The sequence below is a fragment of the Aspergillus brunneoviolaceus genome (assembly GCF_003184695.1).
Source record: "Aspergillus brunneoviolaceus CBS 621.78 unplaced genomic scaffold BO95scaffold_63, whole genome shotgun sequence".
Taxonomy (NCBI): domain Eukaryota; kingdom Fungi; phylum Ascomycota; class Eurotiomycetes; order Eurotiales; family Aspergillaceae; genus Aspergillus; species Aspergillus brunneoviolaceus.
This window is the reverse complement of record NW_020290793.1, coordinates 114,702-134,471: the sequence shown is the minus strand read 5'-3', so window position 1 is coordinate 134,471 and position 19,770 is coordinate 114,702. Positions and strand designations below refer to the sequence as shown.

At 51.4% G+C, this 19,770-nt stretch overlaps 7 protein-coding genes across 7 annotated transcripts; 3 read left to right on the top strand and 4 right to left on the bottom strand.

The window, feature by feature from the left end:
- Positions 1-667: 667 nt before the first annotated feature.
- BO95DRAFT_445876 (uncharacterized protein) lies at positions 668-1,676 on the bottom strand. The gene is made up of 3 exons (XM_025587246.1): positions 1,619-1,676; positions 1,261-1,553; positions 668-1,169 (listed from the first exon to the last, which is right to left on the bottom strand). Exons 1-3 carry the CDS (start codon positions 1,639-1,641, stop codon positions 970-972), a joined length of 516 nt encoding a protein of 171 aa, XP_025439115.1. The 5' UTR covers positions 1,642-1,676; the 3' UTR covers positions 668-969.
- Positions 1,677-2,706: 1,030 nt separating this feature from the next.
- BO95DRAFT_233504 (uncharacterized protein) lies at positions 2,707-4,109 on the top strand. The gene has a single exon (XM_025581285.1). It carries the CDS (start codon positions 3,070-3,072, stop codon positions 3,952-3,954), a length of 885 nt encoding a protein of 294 aa, XP_025439114.1. The 5' UTR covers positions 2,707-3,069; the 3' UTR covers positions 3,955-4,109.
- Positions 4,110-4,542: 433 nt separating this feature from the next.
- On the bottom strand, positions 4,543-6,537 carry BO95DRAFT_517015 (F-box protein). Its single transcript, XM_025591865.1, has 2 exons — positions 6,406-6,537; positions 4,543-6,330 (listed from the first exon to the last, which is right to left on the bottom strand). The coding sequence occupies exon 2, from the start codon at positions 6,215-6,217 to the stop codon at positions 4,823-4,825; it is 1,395 nt and encodes a 464-aa protein (XP_025439113.1). The 5' UTR covers positions 6,218-6,330; positions 6,406-6,537; the 3' UTR covers positions 4,543-4,822.
- Positions 6,538-6,604: 67 nt separating this feature from the next.
- On the top strand, positions 6,605-7,460 carry BO95DRAFT_233377 (uncharacterized protein). Its single transcript, XM_025581284.1, has one exon. It carries the CDS (start codon positions 6,866-6,868, stop codon positions 7,253-7,255), a length of 390 nt encoding a protein of 129 aa, XP_025439112.1. The 5' UTR covers positions 6,605-6,865; the 3' UTR covers positions 7,256-7,460.
- Positions 7,342-8,893, bottom strand: BO95DRAFT_503855 (DUF1996 domain-containing protein; the record flags this gene model as incomplete). The annotated part of the gene is made up of 4 exons (XM_025591099.1): positions 7,342-8,071; positions 8,131-8,311; positions 8,367-8,488; positions 8,546-8,893. 4 exons carry the CDS (start codon positions 8,891-8,893, stop codon positions 7,667-7,669), a joined length of 1,056 nt encoding a protein of 351 aa, XP_025439111.1. The 3' UTR covers positions 7,342-7,666.
- An 849-nt stretch (positions 8,894-9,742) lies between these two features.
- Positions 9,743-13,238, bottom strand: BO95DRAFT_484615 (repressor protein; the record flags this gene model as incomplete). The annotated part of the gene is made up of 4 exons (XM_025590358.1): positions 9,743-9,969; positions 10,169-10,411; positions 10,468-12,750; positions 13,209-13,238. 4 exons carry the CDS (start codon positions 13,236-13,238, stop codon positions 9,820-9,822), a joined length of 2,706 nt encoding a protein of 901 aa, XP_025439110.1. The 3' UTR covers positions 9,743-9,819.
- A 1,742-nt stretch (positions 13,239-14,980) lies between these two features.
- Positions 14,981-18,296, top strand: BO95DRAFT_233316 (putative C6 transcription factor). The gene is made up of 2 exons (XM_025581283.1): positions 14,981-15,186; positions 15,526-18,296. Exons 1-2 carry the CDS (start codon positions 15,109-15,111, stop codon positions 18,118-18,120), a joined length of 2,673 nt encoding a protein of 890 aa, XP_025439109.1. The 5' UTR covers positions 14,981-15,108; the 3' UTR covers positions 18,121-18,296.
- The last annotated feature ends 1,474 nt before the right edge of the window (positions 18,297-19,770 follow it).

Below are 19,770 nucleotides of genomic sequence, written 5' to 3'. Positions count from 1 at the left end.
CAGTCTGGTTATTTATGCCTGTCCTTGACATCAGGATCTATATTGACCGCCTGCATCACCCCCTAGATTCCCCTCCGCTGGGGAAAGAATTCTGGGGAAATCTTTCCGGGGCATAGCTTGATTTCTCCACCTGTAGGAATTGCCCTGAAGAGCTACCTTGACTGATGTCATGGCTAGGCATCTTGGCTCTTTTTCTGACAGCTCCGTACCAAGATTTGGGAATGGACTGGTCCTGGGGTAATTTCCCCGGATCGTTGCTCGGACTTGGAGGATCTTCCACCAATGGATGGAACGGCTATTGACTGAGCCTGCAGGTCGGGATATGACTTTGTATCAATCTAATGGAAACGGTCCAGGTTAATATGCAGACTTGGCTCGTTGAAGTAGACTCATCAGCACGGGTTGATGATGCGGTGAGAGGCTAGTCGATTACGAGAAGGATATTAAGCCAAGGTGGACATTCAACAGAAGTATATTGACTCAGTGCCAACAAGTCCAACTCTTCCCCGCAAAAGCAATGTGGTGACGACTTATAGAAGGAGAAGTTACATCCGGGGTTAGTCCCCGATATCGCTCTCTTTCAAGTTTCCGCTAGAACAACGCGATGGATTTCCGAGCACAAAAAAAACCATGCACTCGATCAGTGACTAATTGTGAATTGAAGATGGTGGGTACCAGAAATCGGATAACACACACGCAAGACTCGACTGCCTTTACGAACCCATCAAACCAAAGGACTTCCCCTGAAAGATCGTCGCGACCCTCAAATTTCCCCAACCCCTCAACCTCGGCAACCCCCGCAGATCTGGCGTCCCCAATCTCCCCCACTTTCATCGGAAACATGAACCCGTACGATTTTTCTACTTCTGTTACTAGTATTCAGATGGCCAACACGGCCTGATTTTGAATCCATTCCACTCGCGAAGCTTTCCCAAAAGAGCTTGTTCAGCTCAAGAAGAGGAAGAAAAATCACAGCCTCTTCCCGGCCAACATCAACGCCGTGAGGCAACTCACGTTGCCCAACCACCACAGCAGCGACGGCACAAAGTTCAGTGGTTCCGATTCAATCGCCACGGCCGCGGTTGCATATGCCACCCGCATCACCGAGAACCACAACCCAACCCAGTTGATTATCTCGGTCGGGACACCTGCGTGAAGGGCGAGAAGGACTGTTCAGCCCACCCCCTCGGGAAGAAGGGGGTTCCAAAAATTAGCATTTCTTGCTTCCTGGAGGATGGTTGATAGAGACAAACGGCGTACCCCCGGCGATAAATAGCGGAAACCCCTCGATGACGTTCTCGTAGGCAGCTTCCCGCCGTTTGAGTCGGTTCAGTTGGCCTCGGGTGATCTTGCCGGCTTGCACGGCTGCTTCGCCGTATTTGAGCAGATTCTCGCGTGGAGCATTATTGTGGTCTTGCCCGAGTCGTCGTATGGATGCTCGGGGGTTGAGTATTCCGTGGGCGAGGAACCAGTTGCCAATGATATAACCTGCTGCGTGGTTGGGGATGGGTGAGGAGGGAGTCGCGCGGAGGCCGAGCGTGGTCAGGAGGGATCTGCGAGGTCGTGAGTACAGTACAGAGATAACAGCATTTGCAATAAGTCTTGAGATACGGCTCACGCAGTGGCTGGATGGTCGGACATCTTGTGTCTTGCCGCTATGCCGATTGTGTTATTGGGGAAGAATCAAAGAATCAAGGGGTTCTAGTTGCTGAGCTGATTGTATATATGGGGATGACATCCCGCTAGGTGCTGAGGCTGAGCCTATGATCTACATGGGCTGTACAACTGCATGACATCTTGGCTGAAGGCTTTGCACCAGAGAATTGGGGTGTGTGAACTGTACTTGTATGCAACCAACAGGTGGCGTGAAGTGACGCGGCTCTATTGGCCTCGATCTTGGCCTCCAAGTTTCTTCTGAATTGCTGGAGACCGGCTTCGGCTCTGACATATACCCAACATTAACGAAACAAGGACAGGAACCAGGCATCAAAGGTTAGTTAGGTCCTTGTATTGCTGACTACAGCTTGTGACTTGCTAACTAACTACAGTGTTTCTATGCTGAGGTCCCATGACGTCATTACTGGCTCAGATGATTGCTGACTGCATTCAGGCAACAAGGGTTGAAAAGATCATTGCGAAGGACTTTTGACGCTTTGTTGCCACTTCTCTTCTACAAACAAAATGACGACCTCTTGGTATGAGTCGATAAAAGCGCCAGGCAGTACACAGTACAGTAGTACTCACAGTCATCATCGATCACCACTTGGCTTATCCCGGGCAAGCGCGCTTATCAGATCCACCTTTGATATCTCCTGTCAAACGTCGGACAAGATGCTATCTTAGCTTGTGGAACTACCATGCCCATGTATGTACATAGCATATTTGTAAGTAGGTTAAGAAGGTTTGCCTTTTGAGTACTTTTACTTTGAGAGAATGCACTTTACCCAGAGCCGCCACCCAACCCTTTACCAACAAGGCCATGAAGAGCAGCCCGCATCATCCGTAAGCTTGCGATATTCCGGTTTCCGGGGTCGACCGACCGCCACCTCGGCACATCTAGCCATAACGTTTTTATGTATGGCTACCATGGGCCAGATCCCCACGTTCACAGACAATCTGTAGAAAGAACTTGAAAGGGTCCCAGCGAGAACCGCGTCCCCATGAACCCCCCGTTTTCATGCCAGTCGGGTCAATGTAGAATCCGACCAGCGTCTAAAGTCCGAGACAAGGCTGCGATTATTAATAATGAAGCGGAGCATCGCGGATCCTCAGCCGCACTCACCACCAGCCAGCCTGCATTGCGGCCAGACCGATAAAATATTAACTGAACTCCAGCGGTTGTGCTGTGCTGTGTTGTGTTGTGTTGCGTTGCGCTGCCACGGCGATGCGATGCGATGCGATGTAATGTGCACTAGTCTAATAATCTTATACACCGTGTTCCTTCTTTTTCTTGATGTTGTTGGCATTTAGATTATCTCTTCAGCAAAAAAGATCCTTGTTAAATTACCTTGTGAACATAGCTTTGCTAACAGAGATCCCGGACCCCCTCCCCCCCTTTGTATAGTCAAGATGTTCACATTACCATTGCTGGTGGCGACCCTGTTCCTGCAGGTCAAATTCTCCGTGATCCCCGGTTTAAAGCCCGCACTCTACGGGGCTCTGGTTCTGAGTGCGCTGCATGCCATCTTTGTCCCCCTCAAGAGCCACGGAGACTTTGTGATATACACCAATGCCTTCATGAGCGTGTCGTTCATCATCCGCGCCGTGGAGCTGCTGATCCTGCAGGATCTCGATGAACTCGAACATCTGGAAAAGGTCTCGCATGTGTCCTCGTCCATCCTGTACTCCTGGGAGCCCCTGCCGCGAGCCCTGGGCTTCCGCCGGTTCCTGCGCGTCTGCGATCTGATCGCCAACCCGCGCGCCATCGGCTGGAATCACGGCTCCACCAAGTATCTACCGCCGCTGCGGCCCGTGGAAGGCGAGGCGGGCGGCGATCACTGTGTGCCGGAGCACAGGAACATGGTCGTCGTGGCGGTGGGAGACCGCAGCAGTTTTCTCCGCGCCCATCTCTGGACCGTCCTCCTCGCGTACCTGGCTATGGACACCTACCAGGCCGCGTTCGCGCGCAATTACCCGCGGCTGTGCGACAGCGTCGACGGCTTCCTGAACGGGGTACTGGGCTGGCATGTCTCCCCCGCGACCAGCGAGGTGGTCGTGCGGAGGTACCTGCTGTCCCCCGGCTGTTGGATCGCCGCTTATGCCTTCGTCGATGGGATTCATTCCGCCGTCGGGGTCTTTTCCGTGGGCTTGGTCAGGGTCTTCACCTCCAAGCATGCGGGAGAGCCTTGGATGTATCCACCAGTTTTTGGATCCGTCCGGCATTTGCTCGCGTTCAATTTGCGTGGTATGATCACACTTCTTCTTCACCCTGAGATTGATATTTTGGCTGACTAGAGATCTATTTGTTGTCTTCGATCAAGATATCTGGGGCAAGATGTGGCATGACCTCTGTCGCAATCCCTTCTTGGCGCTTTCCCGCGCGGCCATCATGCCTGTGAAATCGATCCCAATGGGCCTGCAGCGCTTCCTGGTGATCTCGTTGACGTTCTTTGTGTCCGGTGTCGTGCATGTGGCCGGAACGTACGCAGTTTCTCAGGACGTCTTCGCAGTCAGTATGATGATGACCTTCTTTTGCATCTTGCCGCTCTGCATCGCCGCGCAACATCTCCTCTCTGATCGCTTTCTTCCGCTGTTTCTCCCTCAAAATGTGTTCTCTCGGTTGGCGATCTGGCTGGTTAATATGGCCTTTGTCATGGGATGGGCCCACATCACCAGCCCATGGTTTCTCGATCATAGCAAGCTGCCCGAGGCTATCGGATCGGTGCCGCTTCCGGTCAGTGTGTGGAAGCTTGCAGCTGATGTTTAGGATCCTTCTATCTCATCAAGTCACACAGGATATGATTTTTGCAGTTGACTTACACGCGCAACGGACGCTCCTCGATATTTGAGAATTGATATTAGAATCAATAAAGATATTGTATCACCACTATGGACTTTTGTATCTAGCCTCCGTGCCTATGATTTTCATTGTTGTTACCAAAATCGTTCAATATGGCATTCCCACATAGAACCCGTACACTTCACCTACTGCAGGACACGCTCTGAAGCAGTCTTGTTAGACGGAAAAGCTTGTCGTGAAAGATTGTAGGGGAGATACTTTCGTACAAAGGGTCCATATGGTATCGATCGTACCAAAAAGAAATACTGGGTCCACTGGATCCCTTCCAACACTCGTCTCCTCTATTCGCCATCGGTGGCCAGTTTACAGTTCGCCGTGTTGATACATTTCCCACCCATCGCACTCGACCTCGAGTTCAAAATTGACGTCATTGACAATAGTATCCAAAGTTGCGCAACCGACTCTATACTGCTCTCGAAACCAATCATCATCCTCCAGATCGTTGAAGGTGTACGCGCCAGGGATACCGAGCAAGCCGCTCGCAGGAGGGAATTTGGGCCTCAGAGAAACAAGTTCTAGACGTGAAAAGTCATTTTTGCAATACTCGGCCAATCCAGCCATCATGTCATAGACTGGATAATCGCAAGCGAGAACTGTGACAGTCTCGATATTGGGTGGCAAATTGCCGAAATCATGTAGTATGCCTTGCTCCACCTCCAAGTGCTTGAGGTTCTCGAATGCCCGGAAACTTCCGTACTGGGGGCAACGATGCCATTTCTCAATGGCTATGGGGTTGGCCACATCCAGGTCGACGCGCAGCGACTTGAGATTCTGCCGTTGAGGCTCCAGACAGGGAAGTAGCGCCGGGGCTGGGAACTGACAGCTCACCCTCCTTCGGGCATCCCAAGGCACCGTTGTTTCGTATGCGAGGACCTCGAGATTTTCACACGCCCGCATGATATTTGTCAGTCGTGTTGCATCCAGTGAAGCTCTTATGAGGTGTAACTCGGAAAATTTGAAAGAACCGGTTGGAAGCTCAAAGATTGGACACCCAGAGCCGTTGCCCTCGCAAAACGCCAAGGAGAATTCCTTCAAGCTAGGCAAGCACATTAAGTCGACCACTTCCGACATAGTCGGATGTCGCATTTTTAACTTATCTTTTATGTGAAGAGACTTCAACCTAGACAGATATGCAGGTCTACCATCAGGCCCTGGGAGATAAAGTGGCCTCAAGCCTCTCAGACCTTCGCGGCCGCTCACAAGATCTAAGTTCTCAAGATTCGGAGCGAGGGCAGCAATGACCACAATCAGCGGATTCATTCTTGCACCGTTTATGGCAGTCACATATTCGAGCTGGCAGGGAATCCGCTTCTGGTGGATGACGCTGTTCAGCACTGCGATGGTTTCGTTCCTAACCGCTGCTGACCATTCCCCGACCGAGTCTGAAGGGTCGTGATTCGCATTGATGCAGAGACGAAATACTTGTCCACCCAGGTCAGGTCGCAACGCAAGGGTTCTAGCGAAAGCGAGAAGAGGACGGATGCGGCTCGCTCGCTTCACATATATCCCGTTGTTATGATCGAAGACATACTTGTAGAACACGTTATAAAGGAAAGGTTGTGTGATCATCCACAGTCGTTTCGATGTTAAACAGAGACTCAGTAACGTTCTCACATCACGGGGACCACGGAGGCAAGAAATGATATCCAACAGAGTCTCAGTGGGCAGCGTTTCGAGTTGAGCCATGGTCATGGTCATAAGTTACTCGATGACGAGACCTTAGTCAATGAGATTTGACCGTGCTGAAGGATATAGTCAGAATCTACCAGGTCCATCGCATAGATGCAAGCACCTCGAGCAGACGCGTGCCTCTTGTGAGTGAACTTGTTAATCTCAGTTACGGACACCGGCTTTACGCCATATGAGAGTCCTCTGAAAATACTCACCTCTCAGTACAAGATAGACACTCCCGATTTCATTCTTTGATGAGGAGATATGCGCCTAAGCGGCTTTAAAGGTGGAGGGATAAAATATGTGACTCAGCTATTGAGAGTTGCCTAGAAGGATGTTCATGGATAGATGCAATGCGGTGCGACTCATGCAAGTTGAGCCTTCTTATCGTCGTTGCTCATCTCGGGGGCGCCGCCGCCTCACAACTCCTTCCAGATTGGGAGGAGAATAAATAACACATCGTGACGTCACCTGCAAACCGACCAAACAGCCCGCGGTCCGCTCGTCTTCTTCCAATCAGCAACATCTTTTCCTGACTTCAACAAACACAATCAACGCCAACCTTTGAAAGGCAAACAATTGTCAGGCTTGGGTCAGTCTAACAGGGGACCAGTCATGTTTGAAACCCCACCTACTAATGCAACTTATGCTTGACAATTTCCCCAAAGACGTAAGATGTTTTACAATGCTCTGATCCGCACCCATCACATCACCTCGCGCAAGAAGGTCTCCGCCCTCAAACGGGCAGCCGACATGCACAATTGCTTCGTGCTGCTGCGCTCCGGAGGTTGTCCGGGGATTATGTATGTGGAAGCGAGAGACAAAGACGCCGTCGAGTCGTGGGTGAATGTCGTGCGGAATTTGAGGTATAAGGATTTTCAGCTGGTAACTCGACCGGGGCTGTTGGAGGTTGAGTATGAACAAAACAGCGCTAGAGAGCGGACCGACCCCCCCAAGCAGAGGCCCGGCGTCTCTGAAGTTGACTCAGTCAAGGAATTTGGGGGCCTGATGGAGCAGCGGGGGGTTTGGAAGTGGTGGAGAAAGGGAATGGGCTATTTGAGTTGATGGTTTGCGTGGCGATCTTTCGAGCGTTGGAAATTCGGTGTTGGGAAAGTTCGTTTGCCATCACATTACATCACTTATCTCAATCGGATCAGCTGGTGCGCAATAATCAAAGAAGCAATCAGAATCCTCGCTGCGACTCGCCTCTGTCGATGCGCAAGACCGCGCGGAGTCAATGCTACTGAGGTTTAACTGTCGCACCCGGGCTTCTTTGAGGGGCCACTTTTTTCAAACGCCACTGCAATACACACCAACACGAGGGATAACTACAGATCACAACAGTCTGGTCTTGTTTTGTCAAAATTCGTTCATTCGTCCATTGTCTCCCCCCTTTCCAAATCGTCAATATCTCCACTCAATAATCTCAAGAGGGAGAGGTCAAATCTTTCGCAATTGTTCGTACTTGCTCCCATATCACTCCGGCTCATCCGGCCACATGACAGGGTTATCCCCCGGCAAGCTGTCAAGAGGTCCACTCTGTCCCAGTTCATCCTTCGGCTCCTCAACATCCAAAGGCTGCGACAGGGGCGTCAAGGCCCTCTTTTGGGTTCTTGTTACCGAGCAATCAGGATCGTCTAATCCCTTGGGCCCCGTACAGGTGTCCATAGCTTGTTGCAGGGCAGCTTGGTCGGTCCAGCCGTGAATGAAATCACCGTGCAATCCATACCCAGTTGTGTCACCCATGGAGTACACCAGGCTCTGGCAACTCCCTATTGGACCCGTGTTGAAGAAGAATTCCATGAAGATTGAGTATATCGCCACTGGGTGAGATTCAGGACAGACACCTTTATTATAATCCCCGACCGCGGGATATGCCATCTGGAAGTGTACAGTACATTAGCCGGAATTATGAACAATGTTATGTCGTTTCCACATACATGGCTTTTGTGATCCGCACTATCGAGGTTCTTACCATCCCAACAGGAAGGCATAAAGACCTGCGACCGCACGATCTGGCAAGGTTGTCGTGGGAAGTGTTTTGTTTCGTTGGAGCTACCGTCATACTCTATGCACATGTGCGATATGGCTTTCTGAGCTAAATCAGAGTCATTGTATGATCTGTCCTTCTCCATTAGTCACGAGGTCTCAATCAAGGCCGTGCTGTTGTTCGAACCGTAGATCAGGATCCCCAGCTACCATCCTCAGCCCTTCTGGTGGTGCCAATGGATACTCCGACGCATCGCAGCTCGTTAGATTAACTCCATACTCACACGCTCGGTTGAGGTAGTATATAGCCTGATTGGCTGGGTCAGTTCGCCGTGGCCTAAAGGAACTACTGAAGGGGCATCATACACTCGACTGATACTCCACGAGCTGGAAAGAGCCATTCTGTAATTGATTGTACAACTGTGGGATCCAGTAATTGCTCTTATCAATCGCTACGCCGCAAGTCGTCTCTTGGGCGTTGCGGGCGGTGTTGACGCCCATTGTCCTCTGGAATGCTGTACCTCCGGCAATCACGTGGACATGTTCCGATATTCCACCTGGGGAAACTATCGGATCGGAGAGTTGTGTGGTCAACGGGACACAGCTGAAAGTGAATTCATCGGTCGTGTGCTCTGTGCTGGTCGCGAGACAGGAAAATGCCAGGATTGATACGAGGGGGGTGAGGACATGGACATGGGGCAATCTGGCCTTCATGGTGTTATCGACATCAAGTCAAGAGGGCTAAGCTCGGCGCTGGGAACAAATGACCTTGTGGTGTGAGGGAAAAGTTTCCTTGCTGTGTCTCAACATGTGTAACTGCATATGGTTGGGGTTGTCGCGGACATAATATTGTTTCGTGTGCGGAAAAGGCATCCCCATGCCGGCTTGCTTCGGGTTGATCCCATCACGACTAGGCTTGTAAGCGCTAATGATTATGTCCTGAATGAAGGAATGTGTCAGAGCAAGGAACAGAGTTAGGCCTCGAGTATAGCATTCATGTAACCTCAGTTACCCATACCATGCCGCTCATACCTCGAGGAATCTCAGCGACGTGCGATGCTTGATAACGCATGCTTGCGGTCTTGGGATACATTCCTAGCCCCTTATTTTGTCTGTCATTTTGATTTTGACATAGCTTTGCACCGGCACAAGGAGGTGTAAGGAAGTGTGGACCTTGATCTTTCATTACTGGAGACGATATATGCTTTGCAGCCAAAAGTCAATAATGATTGATCATCCACGAATTAAACTATTATCGGGTTTGAGCGAATGCGGGTAAACACGTCCCTCTATCCAATGCATTCCCGAGCCCGTGGCTTTATTCGTCCAGTTTTCACTCCCTCCTGATTGCGGTGGATGCACACTCGCAACCATCCATCCCACCATCCCACCAAATACAGACAGCAATCATTTATGCGGAATCAAGGCATCAGCGTTTCTTGAAGGATCCGGGCGACTGGCTGGATGATGATTTAGGGGCCAAGTAGATAGGTATTAGGCAGGTATGCCCTGATTTTCGTCCTGCATACACTTTGAAGGTATGATCATGCCATGGCCATTCTGCACCGCGCCACTGGTCCCCGTCAGATCAGGCACATGGATCGGATCCAGTCGGTTATGGTCGGCGTAGGTAGACTCCTCTATGACCCAGAGATAAGGTAGGCAATAAGAGGACTGGCTAAAATGGGTGCCTGGCGCCTTGCAAAGTTGGCCCAATGAGCTAGCAAAGTAGTGGGTTGAAAACCCCACTGTGCTTGTTCCCCGATCACTTTACACATGTCGTGGTTGACCTATCTAGCCATTGTGGAGAGTGGGAAACCGGGATGAGAAGAGAAGCTATCCGTGGTGGGGATGAATTGTGGAGAAGGGCACTACCAACTTTCGGTCACCATTGTTATTCAGACTTGCAGGTCAACCCAGGAATATATGTACAATGTGTCATTCTGCAGCAGCTGCGCACCGGCGAGATGCCCGGGCCGATCAACGAACCTGCTCAAGTCGGGTCTGAATAGTCTTTTCATCGAAAGGCCCGTCTTCGCCGACATAATTGCGAAGTGCTTCCGAGAACATCAAGCGCCGGGGCGCCTTGCGTCCCGTCATCAGCTCAATTTGCGAGATTGCTTGTTCGACTACATTATCAAGCCCATCTACCAAAACCCACGGCCGGCCCGTCTCGCTTCTGATGCTACGCATTTGACGTAGCAGTGGCGTGTCCAATGGTTTGTAAGCGAACTAGGTTCAATAGATTAGCGACGCCCAACTACTTCAGATTCCTCCAAGAAACCTACCTCAAGAACCACGCCTCCGGTCGGGCTACCCAACCACTGCATCGGCATTTCGAAATTGGCGGGCGGTTCGTCTCGGTCAGGGTCTGCTGGTACGCAGGATGCAATCATACATGGAGGGCAAGCATCGGCCGGCCATTCATCTTTGAGTGATTTCAGCACGTATACTACTTCTGTTGCGTCCACCTGAGACGCTGCCCAAGAATTGAAATGTCGAGCCACACTCTCAGCCCGTGCCAATGTCCGATTGTATATAAAGATTTTTCGGCATCCCAGGCGAAGCATGGCATAGACCGCCGCGCGAGCCATGCCACCCGCTCCAATCACCAGCCCCGTTGTTTTCAAGGGACTGATTGCATTGCGTGGGGAGAGATTGCGGTTGATACAAGTCATAATACCTACCCAGTCAGTATTCTCTCCGTACCACCCCACCACAGGCCCGGCCTGGTTACGTCGACTCGCTTGCTCTTGCAGGGAATACATGGCGCCATCGGCGCTGGCCCGTAATGGCATGATCGTGTTGATGGCGCCAATTGCCTCGACATGGCGGCTCTTCGCCACGAGCTTGTGAGATAACTGTACTCGCCAGGGCTGAACCACACTCGCCCCTCCGAAATGCGGATCGCGGCCCAGCCGATCCAGAATCGCAAGGGAGGGAGAATCGGGTATCGTATAAGTGTGGTTCATACCACATTGTCTAAATGCAGCATTGTGCATTGCGGGAGAAAGACTATAGGCTACATTGCCACCCAGAATGCAAAATTTGAGGGGGTCAAGAACATAGCTCTGGAATAGTGCTTGAACAGCATCCCGTGAAGTGATCTGAGGGTCGCGTCCATTATCTGAGGAGCGCTCGATTGCGGGATGCGTGACGGGGGTAAGAATGGAGTTGAACACTTGGGAGGTCCGTCCTAAACTGCCCACGTTGTAGGCAATGACCGGTGGATGTTCTCCAGGTAAAGCCTGAACCTTGTTTGTGAACTTCACAACGGCCGCATTCTCCTCCCGCGCCGTAATGACGCGAAGAAACCGGACCAGCTGACAGCCTAGCTTTTCGGCTTCAAGGTAGAGATCAAAACATGCTTGGCTTTCCCAGCTTTCGGGAGCCGACGGCTCAAATATGCGTTGGCCTATGATCTTGGTCCTTCCCCTAGTGCGAATCGCTTCGCTAATTTGAGACCGGTCCTGGTTAAGGTCGAGCGCCAAGTACTCGACCCCCAACCGCAGGCCATGCTCCACGATGGCAAAATACGCATTGCTGACTTGTGATGCAGAGTTGCCTTGAGCAATGCCTGTCGAAGTGGTGTCGATGGATATTATGATTGGAGTGCGAGCGCTCCTTCGAAGCAAAGAAACATGCTTGCTCATGGTTGCTGCCATATCCACATCCCAGCGGTCAACGCAAAGCTCAATGGCATCCCCGCCCGATTCCAACTCAGGTATCTTCACCGTGCCCTCTAGAAGGTCGGAAGAGCGGACAAATATGGCATGCGTATAGGACCGTAGTTCTGGCGGCGTCTCAAGAAGAACAAAAGGCGAGTCATAGCTGGTGTGGCCCACATCGGTGCCTGTTACGAACCGGACAAAACGCGTGAAGTCTTCCTTGGCTTCTTTCAATTTGAAAGAATAATCGACGCAACGCCGATCGGGGGTCCCTTCGTCCGTTTGGGCAGCTAAGCTGGAGCGGTCTTCGATATTGTAGAATTCGAAGTTGGAGCACGTTCGATGCAGAGGATCACCCTCACCGATGAGTTTGACTGCTTGATCCTCCAAGCCTAAAAGACTCTGTATGCGATCCATATCACGGATTATGTACACGATTGGATTGGTGGCCGAGTACTGCCGGAGATGCTCTTGCACGGGACGAGTCAAACTTCCCAGCCCACACTCAATCACGCACCGAGAGCGGTGATTGTCTAGCATGGACTTGAGGACTTCGATATCGCGCTTCTGAAACTCTTGGCTCCCATAGCGCTTGAGATAATCATGTCTCGAGTAGCCCGTGCGTTCCTTGAAGTAGTGATCCTCAGTAATGAATCGTCGTTTTAATGCAGTAGCAGCGACAAACCCCAGAGACCTTTTGCCGCAACCTCGGATGCCCACCAACACCAAGGAGGCATCCGGGTCAAACTTTCGACGCTTGTCGACTGGTGATTGCTTATGCATTGCGTCTGGTGAGAGGTTGATTCTAGGATGAGCAGCGCGAGCTTGAACAGGTGCACCGGGGAAAGCTCCTCCCAGAGGTCCCAGAGCAAAGGGACGATCCGTTATACGGTAATCGAGCAGCTGTACGGTCGGTGTATAGCTGAGCTAGGCAAGTGCCACATGTGAGAGGTCTATCGGCTGTTGCAAGTCATTTCCATACAAGCCATGATGTAGGTGGTTGCGGGCGGGCGAGCGGAGAACAATCGATAGTTGAGCAGCAGCGGCGGCGGCGACGGCGGAGAAGCTATCCTGGGGAAGATAGCGGGGTGGGAAGAATAGGACGAGGGCGGTCAGCGGGGGCCGCGGGCATGCTGCTGCGAAGGACAGCCAATTCAAGACTTGATTCGGATAGGCTGTGATTGGTTCACTTCGGAAGATATGATGGGGTGTGTAAAGACAGGGCGATCGGTGGAAGGTTTATAGCAGAACCGAACTCCCAGAGCCGGAGCATTTCCCGGCCACGAGGAGAAGAGGAGGAGGAGGAGGAGGGCTTTTGCGAAGAACTTCGCCTCCTCTCTTGTCATCCCTGGCTCACTCACACTCACAATAATTAATTCCCTTGGTGCCATTTGTCAGAAGTCACCGCCTGCCACTTTAGCCATTAACCGTACTCCGGATAAGATCTTTGCCGATCTGGTTGGTGCTCCTCTCTCCTTTCATCATGGTATCTCACCACCCACGGTTTGTTGCAAAGCTTGCTTCCCCTCCTCTTCTCCCCACTCTAGTCGCAGGCAGAAACTACTGCATGGGGAATGGTGTCCTCAACTTAGCGTTCGGAAGGAGCTTATGGCTTTGATATCATACTTTGAGCCTGTTCAAACCCGGCAACTTCACATATTGACAGAAGGCAAGTGATGATCGCTTGAGGATACATTTGTTTTTAAAGGTAGTGTAGACATTAGGATGGAAGTTCTGCAGACCACATCAAATCGGGATGCCGAACCAGTCTGGCCCGAAAATTATAGCAGCCTGTCCTTGGGGAGTAACCAAGATTGACAATATTATTCATAGGCAATGAATAATAGACACACTGGCACAGACAGCGCACAGCCGGAGCGGTTAACTGGAAACAGGTTGGTGTGAACACTTGGAGCCGCAGGACTACGTACGTACTCCATCTAATTATCGATCCTCCTGGGAAACCTTCACTACTACGCAAGCAGAGCCTTAATTGATTTCAGTGCATACATTTACATCAATATCGCCTCTGTGGGGTGAGGGGCAGAGCGCCGGTCCTCGGCAATTTTGACTATTGTCATTGGGTTGGTTTAACTATCGCCGATATTCAACTTTTGTAAACGAAACTTTGGTGGTATTCCAAGCGAGAGGACCCTCTGCAGGCACAATTAGGATGATAAGATGGTCACTATTTTCGAACACGGCCTAATCTGCTCCATGCAGTACTTAACTTACAGTTTAGCAGGAGGGCAGTGCTGGATGGTATCATGGATGTATGCTGTTGCTATTGTTGTTATTGTTGCTATTTTCTGTACCGACCCCGGCCCCGACCCCGGCCAGACCACGACCACTTCTGCTCTCGCAGCTTCTCAAAATTTCCCACAGTGAAATCGTGGAGAAGCCGTGGGGATCCGGCGTGGGGTGGGGGGCCTTGCCGCCTGAAGTTAGCTTCCCGACGGAATCGCTCCAGTAAGCTCACACTTCACAGTAGCTCTCCAGTCTACTCCGTACTCCTACTCCGTCCTGCGCTCTGCGTGCTGCCTGACTTTCTTCCTCTCGTCTTCCGCGTCTTCGTCCATTCCCGAACTTTTGTTCCGATATTTTCCCCCGCCACTCCACTTTTCCAGTTCGCTGTTCATCACTCACTAACAGTGTCTTGACTCTTGACTCTTTGGCCGCTGCTAGAACAAGTGACCAAACTAATTGTCCGCTAGTCTACCCTTGACCCTGACGGGCATATCTCCCCCCTAATAAAAAAAAATCTCTAAACTTGGTTGCCTCAGGATGGGGCGGGCCCAATCGATTGCCCATCTTGGACCGACCCAAACACTTTCGACAGTACGACAACCCAAAAGCAGCAGACAGAGAGACCCTGTCTGTGGCTGTGGTTCAACTGATACCTACCAAGGCTTCCTGACCATTCTTGCGTAATTTCCCGCCTTCTACCTCTATCTGGACTTCTGGGGCCCTCGGTTTCCCGACTGCGTTTATAACAAGCGGCCATGCACGGTTCGAGAGTCTAATCCAATCGAGGACCACTTCACTACCACTGCTGCTGCTGCTACTACTACTAACTACTTACCACTACTAACACCACCTTTTCGGCCTTCATTGTCCCTACTCCCGGCTTCTTCGTCTCTTTAACTCGGCTCACAGAAGGTCGGCGCTCTTCCCCTGCGCCAACAATAAAGCCACCACTCCATTCTCTTTTGCTACCCCTACATGGCTATGCCATTGCTTTCTACCATATAACCCTCCTCAATGGACGAGGGTTCTGATTCTAAAGCCCCTCGCCGGAAGAGGGTATCTCGCGCCTGTGATCGATGTCGAAGTAAAAAGGTTAGTCATTCTTCTGTGCATATGTTAACTTATTACTTTCCTTTTATCAATTCATTGATCCCACAATCCCCCGACCTTTCCTGATCTGTCTCCATCGGTGTATTGTCGCCCGAGCCGCCGCGCGTGGGTTGCTGCGATTTGTTACATCACCCACATCATGAATTTACCCTGCCGGGGAGCTTATGTTTGCCCCCTTCCATCTACCACTCGTATCCTTCGCTTCACTCCCCTTGTCAACCACTCCCCTTGTCAACCACTCCCCACACGTCGCTGCCATTGATTAGCACCCCCCGTCTATAAAGAGTCACCGATTCATATTGACACGACCTTCTGCTATAGGACAAATGTGACGGGCTCCGTCCGGCTTGTTCGGCCTGTCAGGCCTCCGGCCAGACCTGTTCCTATGATCCTCACGCAAAGAAGCGCGGCTTACCGGAAGGATATGTCCGCGGGCTGGAGAAGCTGTGGGCCCTGTCGATCTGCAACATTGAAGGCTTCGAAGACACCATGCTAGCTCTATTGGGCACTACAGCTGAATCAGCGTATCGGAGAAACAAGCTCATGTCACTCTGGACTGACGATAGCACCTCTGAGTCCTTACACGAATCATGGAAGACGAGTCGACTCTACAGCGCGCTCGAGAAGATGCTGTCGAATTCCGATCCATCGCCTCACCCCTCGGGAAAACGACCTCGAGAAGATCACAAGGACGACTCAACCGGCGGGGGGGCAGAATGGGGATTTCAAATCGATCGGAGCTCGACTGTCCAGTCGCTCGACAATCCGCGTGTAGTTAGGCCCTCCAATTTCTCTCAAGCAAAGCGACCCAGACTGTCATTACCACCTGAAAGTCAACCGCCGTCGCAGACCAAAAACGGGACGCAGACGCTGCAATTGCCGCCACAGACATCGCAGCTCCTGGACATCTATTTTGCCGTGACTCACTCGTGGTTTCCTATTGTTGCCAAGCACAACATTCTTCGTGCTTCCTACTTGTACGCAGGTGCGCCCGTTTCCGTGGCGAAAATGGCCCCCAGTTCGGGTGACCATGCTGCCCTGTGGGCCTTGCTTAGTTATACCATCTCGCAATCCCGGATCAACCCGCCGGACGGGCCTTCAGGAGTGCTTGCCCAGACAAAGGAGTATTATTCGGTTGCTCGTTCCTTGATTCCGACTGAGACTGAACGTTATGAACTTGGACATGTGCAGGCACTGCTTTTGCTCACCCTGGTCAATATGGGATTGGAAGATTGGACGGCTGCTTGGTTGTTGGGGGGTCAAGCAGTTCGGATGGCGATCTCCCTGGACTTGGGTGTCTTCGCAGATGTGCGACGCTCTGACGAATTGCGGCAGGGCAAGGCCGTGTTCCTTGGTTGTTTTGTCGTAGACTCTTTGCTGTCGTTCCGCATGTCGAGGCGACCTTCCATGCATCCTCGGGATCTTAACACGGTGGGTTTATTGGAGGAGGATGGCCTGGAAGAATGGAATTCATGGGCAGACGTGTTGCCCCCCACAACAGTCGGGCAGGGTAAGAGTCCGCGTCGCGGCCCCCTCCTCGCTTTGAGTTGTTTCAATCGACTGGTCGAATTAGCTAGCGTGCTGAACAAGATCGCTCGCGACTTTTCGCCGGGCTCGGGCGCTCCGCTCTTCTCTCAGCAGCTGGTTCTCGAACTCAAGCAGTGGGATGATCGTCTGCCACTTGGATGCCGCTTGATTGGTCCCGAAAGCATCTATCCGGAACGACATTCCTCTTTACTTCCCCACCAGAGTTATCTGGCACTGACTTATGTTGCTACTCTTCTCTGGCTTTATCTCCGCATTGCTCCTCAAGAGCTCGGGTTACCTCGGTCTCAACGTCCAGCTGTAGAAGGGGCGAAAAAGCTTCTCTACCGGGCTCTTCCTATCATCACTCAGCATCTAGAAAATTTCCACCTCTGCGGTTTGCCGCCTCTATTCGAACTGTCCCTACGGACGATAGCCGAGCAAGCTTTCGTCTTACGCAATAAGATCGAATCAGACATGTTCCCGTTTGCACAATGGGCGGAAGCATTGGTGGAGCGAACGACTATACTGGGCACTACTTGGCCTGTCTACCGCTCATTGTGTACTACTATCGACCATTGGAACCGTTCCAAGGAGCTCCCTGGAACCCCAATGGCGTCTTTCCGGGGTGTTGAAGCCGAGGGTGCTCCACGATTAGCACACGGAGTAACCAGTAATCCGTTCACGCCTGCGCCTATACCTACTTCGTCAGTTGGGTATCAAACCTTACCTGGAGAAGCTTCTCTAGGCGCCCAAACGCGCAGAAATGTTTCTGATTTGCGTGACCCTGGTTATACGACGTCCATCACGGGTATCAGCATTCCAGTAGACGGACAGTACATGACGCCAAAGGATACAGTCATGGAAAATGCAGATCTATCGGTGATGGATGCGTCGTTTCAAGCCCCAACAGGAAGGGCAGCGGTTAATATGGACAAGTCTAGCCCTGCGAATGGGCTGAGTGCGGCTCTGGCACGAGCACCACATTCACATCCGACAACTCCTGATTCCTCCGTCTCGGCGTCCTTGATGCCTGGTATATCCGGAGCACCAAGCGATCGTTCCGTTCCCCGGAGCGAACATATGGACTCTCGAGATTCTCGAATCACTAATCCTGCTGAATCTCACCTCGGGTCAACAGGCGATATTGATGCCATTTTCCGAGATCTGGCTTACCTCGATACCACAGAATGGGCGACCAGTCGCGAGGCGGCATTGAAGGATTTTGGTTTTATCGATGACAGCACGTTTCAGGCGTTCTGTCATGATCCGGATCGCCTTGCTGGGTCTCAACCCTTGGTCCATCCGCCCTCAATCGCGGACATATGGCCACCTCCAGGTTTTTTCCCGGAAACATTCCAAGAACCGATGGAGGACACAATGGAGGGTTAGCTGGGGAAACAGCCGACTGGCGTCCCTTGGAAAAGACATGCCTCAGGAATCTCTGTCGGGTTCTGTTGGTAGTGTTGCTTCATGGCTTGTATTACCATTAGCATCATCAGACGCCGCCGTGAGATGGGTCACCTAGTGCCGCGCACTCATCTCTCTGTTATCTTGTTCTATTTAGATACCCAATGAAAGCGCACTACTGGTATAATGTCTCATTTGTTCTCTTGCTGAGATAGACTCATTATCTGGTAGTTCCGTAAATTCCAGGGTGGTGATATGGTGTTAACAGGCAACACTTTCCGTTGGTGGTTGATGTACCATTATGACACAATTCTCCACATTATTGCTATACCTATTATACATTCTCATACTCCAGGAGAACATGCAAAGGCAGGTGGTACTTGACAAAGCAGGACAAGTGTAGGTATTGATTGGTATGACATTGATCGGCTCGGTCAAGCATTCATGCAGGCAGGAGATGTCAATGCTGTTTGCTCTGAGACCATCGGGGAGAGCTTTCCCACCTAGTCTGAGATTCACTTGAATGTAGAGTAACTGGTCGGGTACCTCTCCGCCGCCTTATCTAGATTATTCCGCTTCTATGAGTATCAGTACTAGGTACGCAGAACCCCGCAGTGCGTGTGGTGTGCCATTGGTCAATTGAACCTTGAGGCTTAAATGATGAGCTATCAATACCAAACCCAGATAGATACAGTATCCAGGTATAGGTTTCTCCTCCTCCCCCCTCCCCCACTTTCTCCCGAGTCCCCTTCTCCCCCGTCTCAATTGGCACTCAGAATAAGCACCCCCAAAAAGTGATGCCACTCTTCGCTCCCAATGCGATAACCACCCGCGGCGATCTGCAGAGATCCAGTCCAGATGCCAGGAATTGATATCATTACGTTTCTTCTTCTTGGTTACCACCTACCTAACCTACCTACTAGGTGAGAGCCTAGCTAGGTACCCTTGCCCATGAGTTCATCTCCTCACTTTCCCCCCCTGTATCGGCATGAGCTTCATCTCTAGGTTTTTTCCCCCTCTCTTACATCGTCGGGAAACTCCTCAGCCCAATCATTAGCGTCTGATCTTGTTCTTCGGTTTGAAAACTTCTGCCGTGTTGCTTGGGACTCCGAAGGATGAAGGAATAGTACCTAGTCTTATCGTCGCAATCTCATGGACGGGTACACAGTACCGGGGATACGTTATCTAAGGAGAATATACTGAGGACCTGCGATTCACGTCGAAGTCACTTCACTTACTTAATTACCTACTGTACTGTACAGTACTCCCAAGATACTGGAGTAAGGTACCTAGCTGGCCTCAAGGGTCCCTGTCGAGTTGCTTTCCCAATTATAGGTTTATTCTAGACTATTGACCTACGCAATAAGGACGGTGATTGCCTCGGGTTGAGATCCCAACCCCGTCAGCGCTGCTCGATTTGATCCCGCTCTGCCATCAAATGGATGGTGTAAACCTGGAGTTGGAATTATCTGCCCCTTCCGTGCAGACATTGCCTACATATAGCATACATGGGACTGTACAGGAAGTCCGTCGCCCTTGATAGTCGCCTCAGGCTGGTGTGATTGTCGCGAACTGCTTCTTATCTCACCCCCTCGGCTGACGGTGGAGACGACCCATCTCCGACTGGCTAGC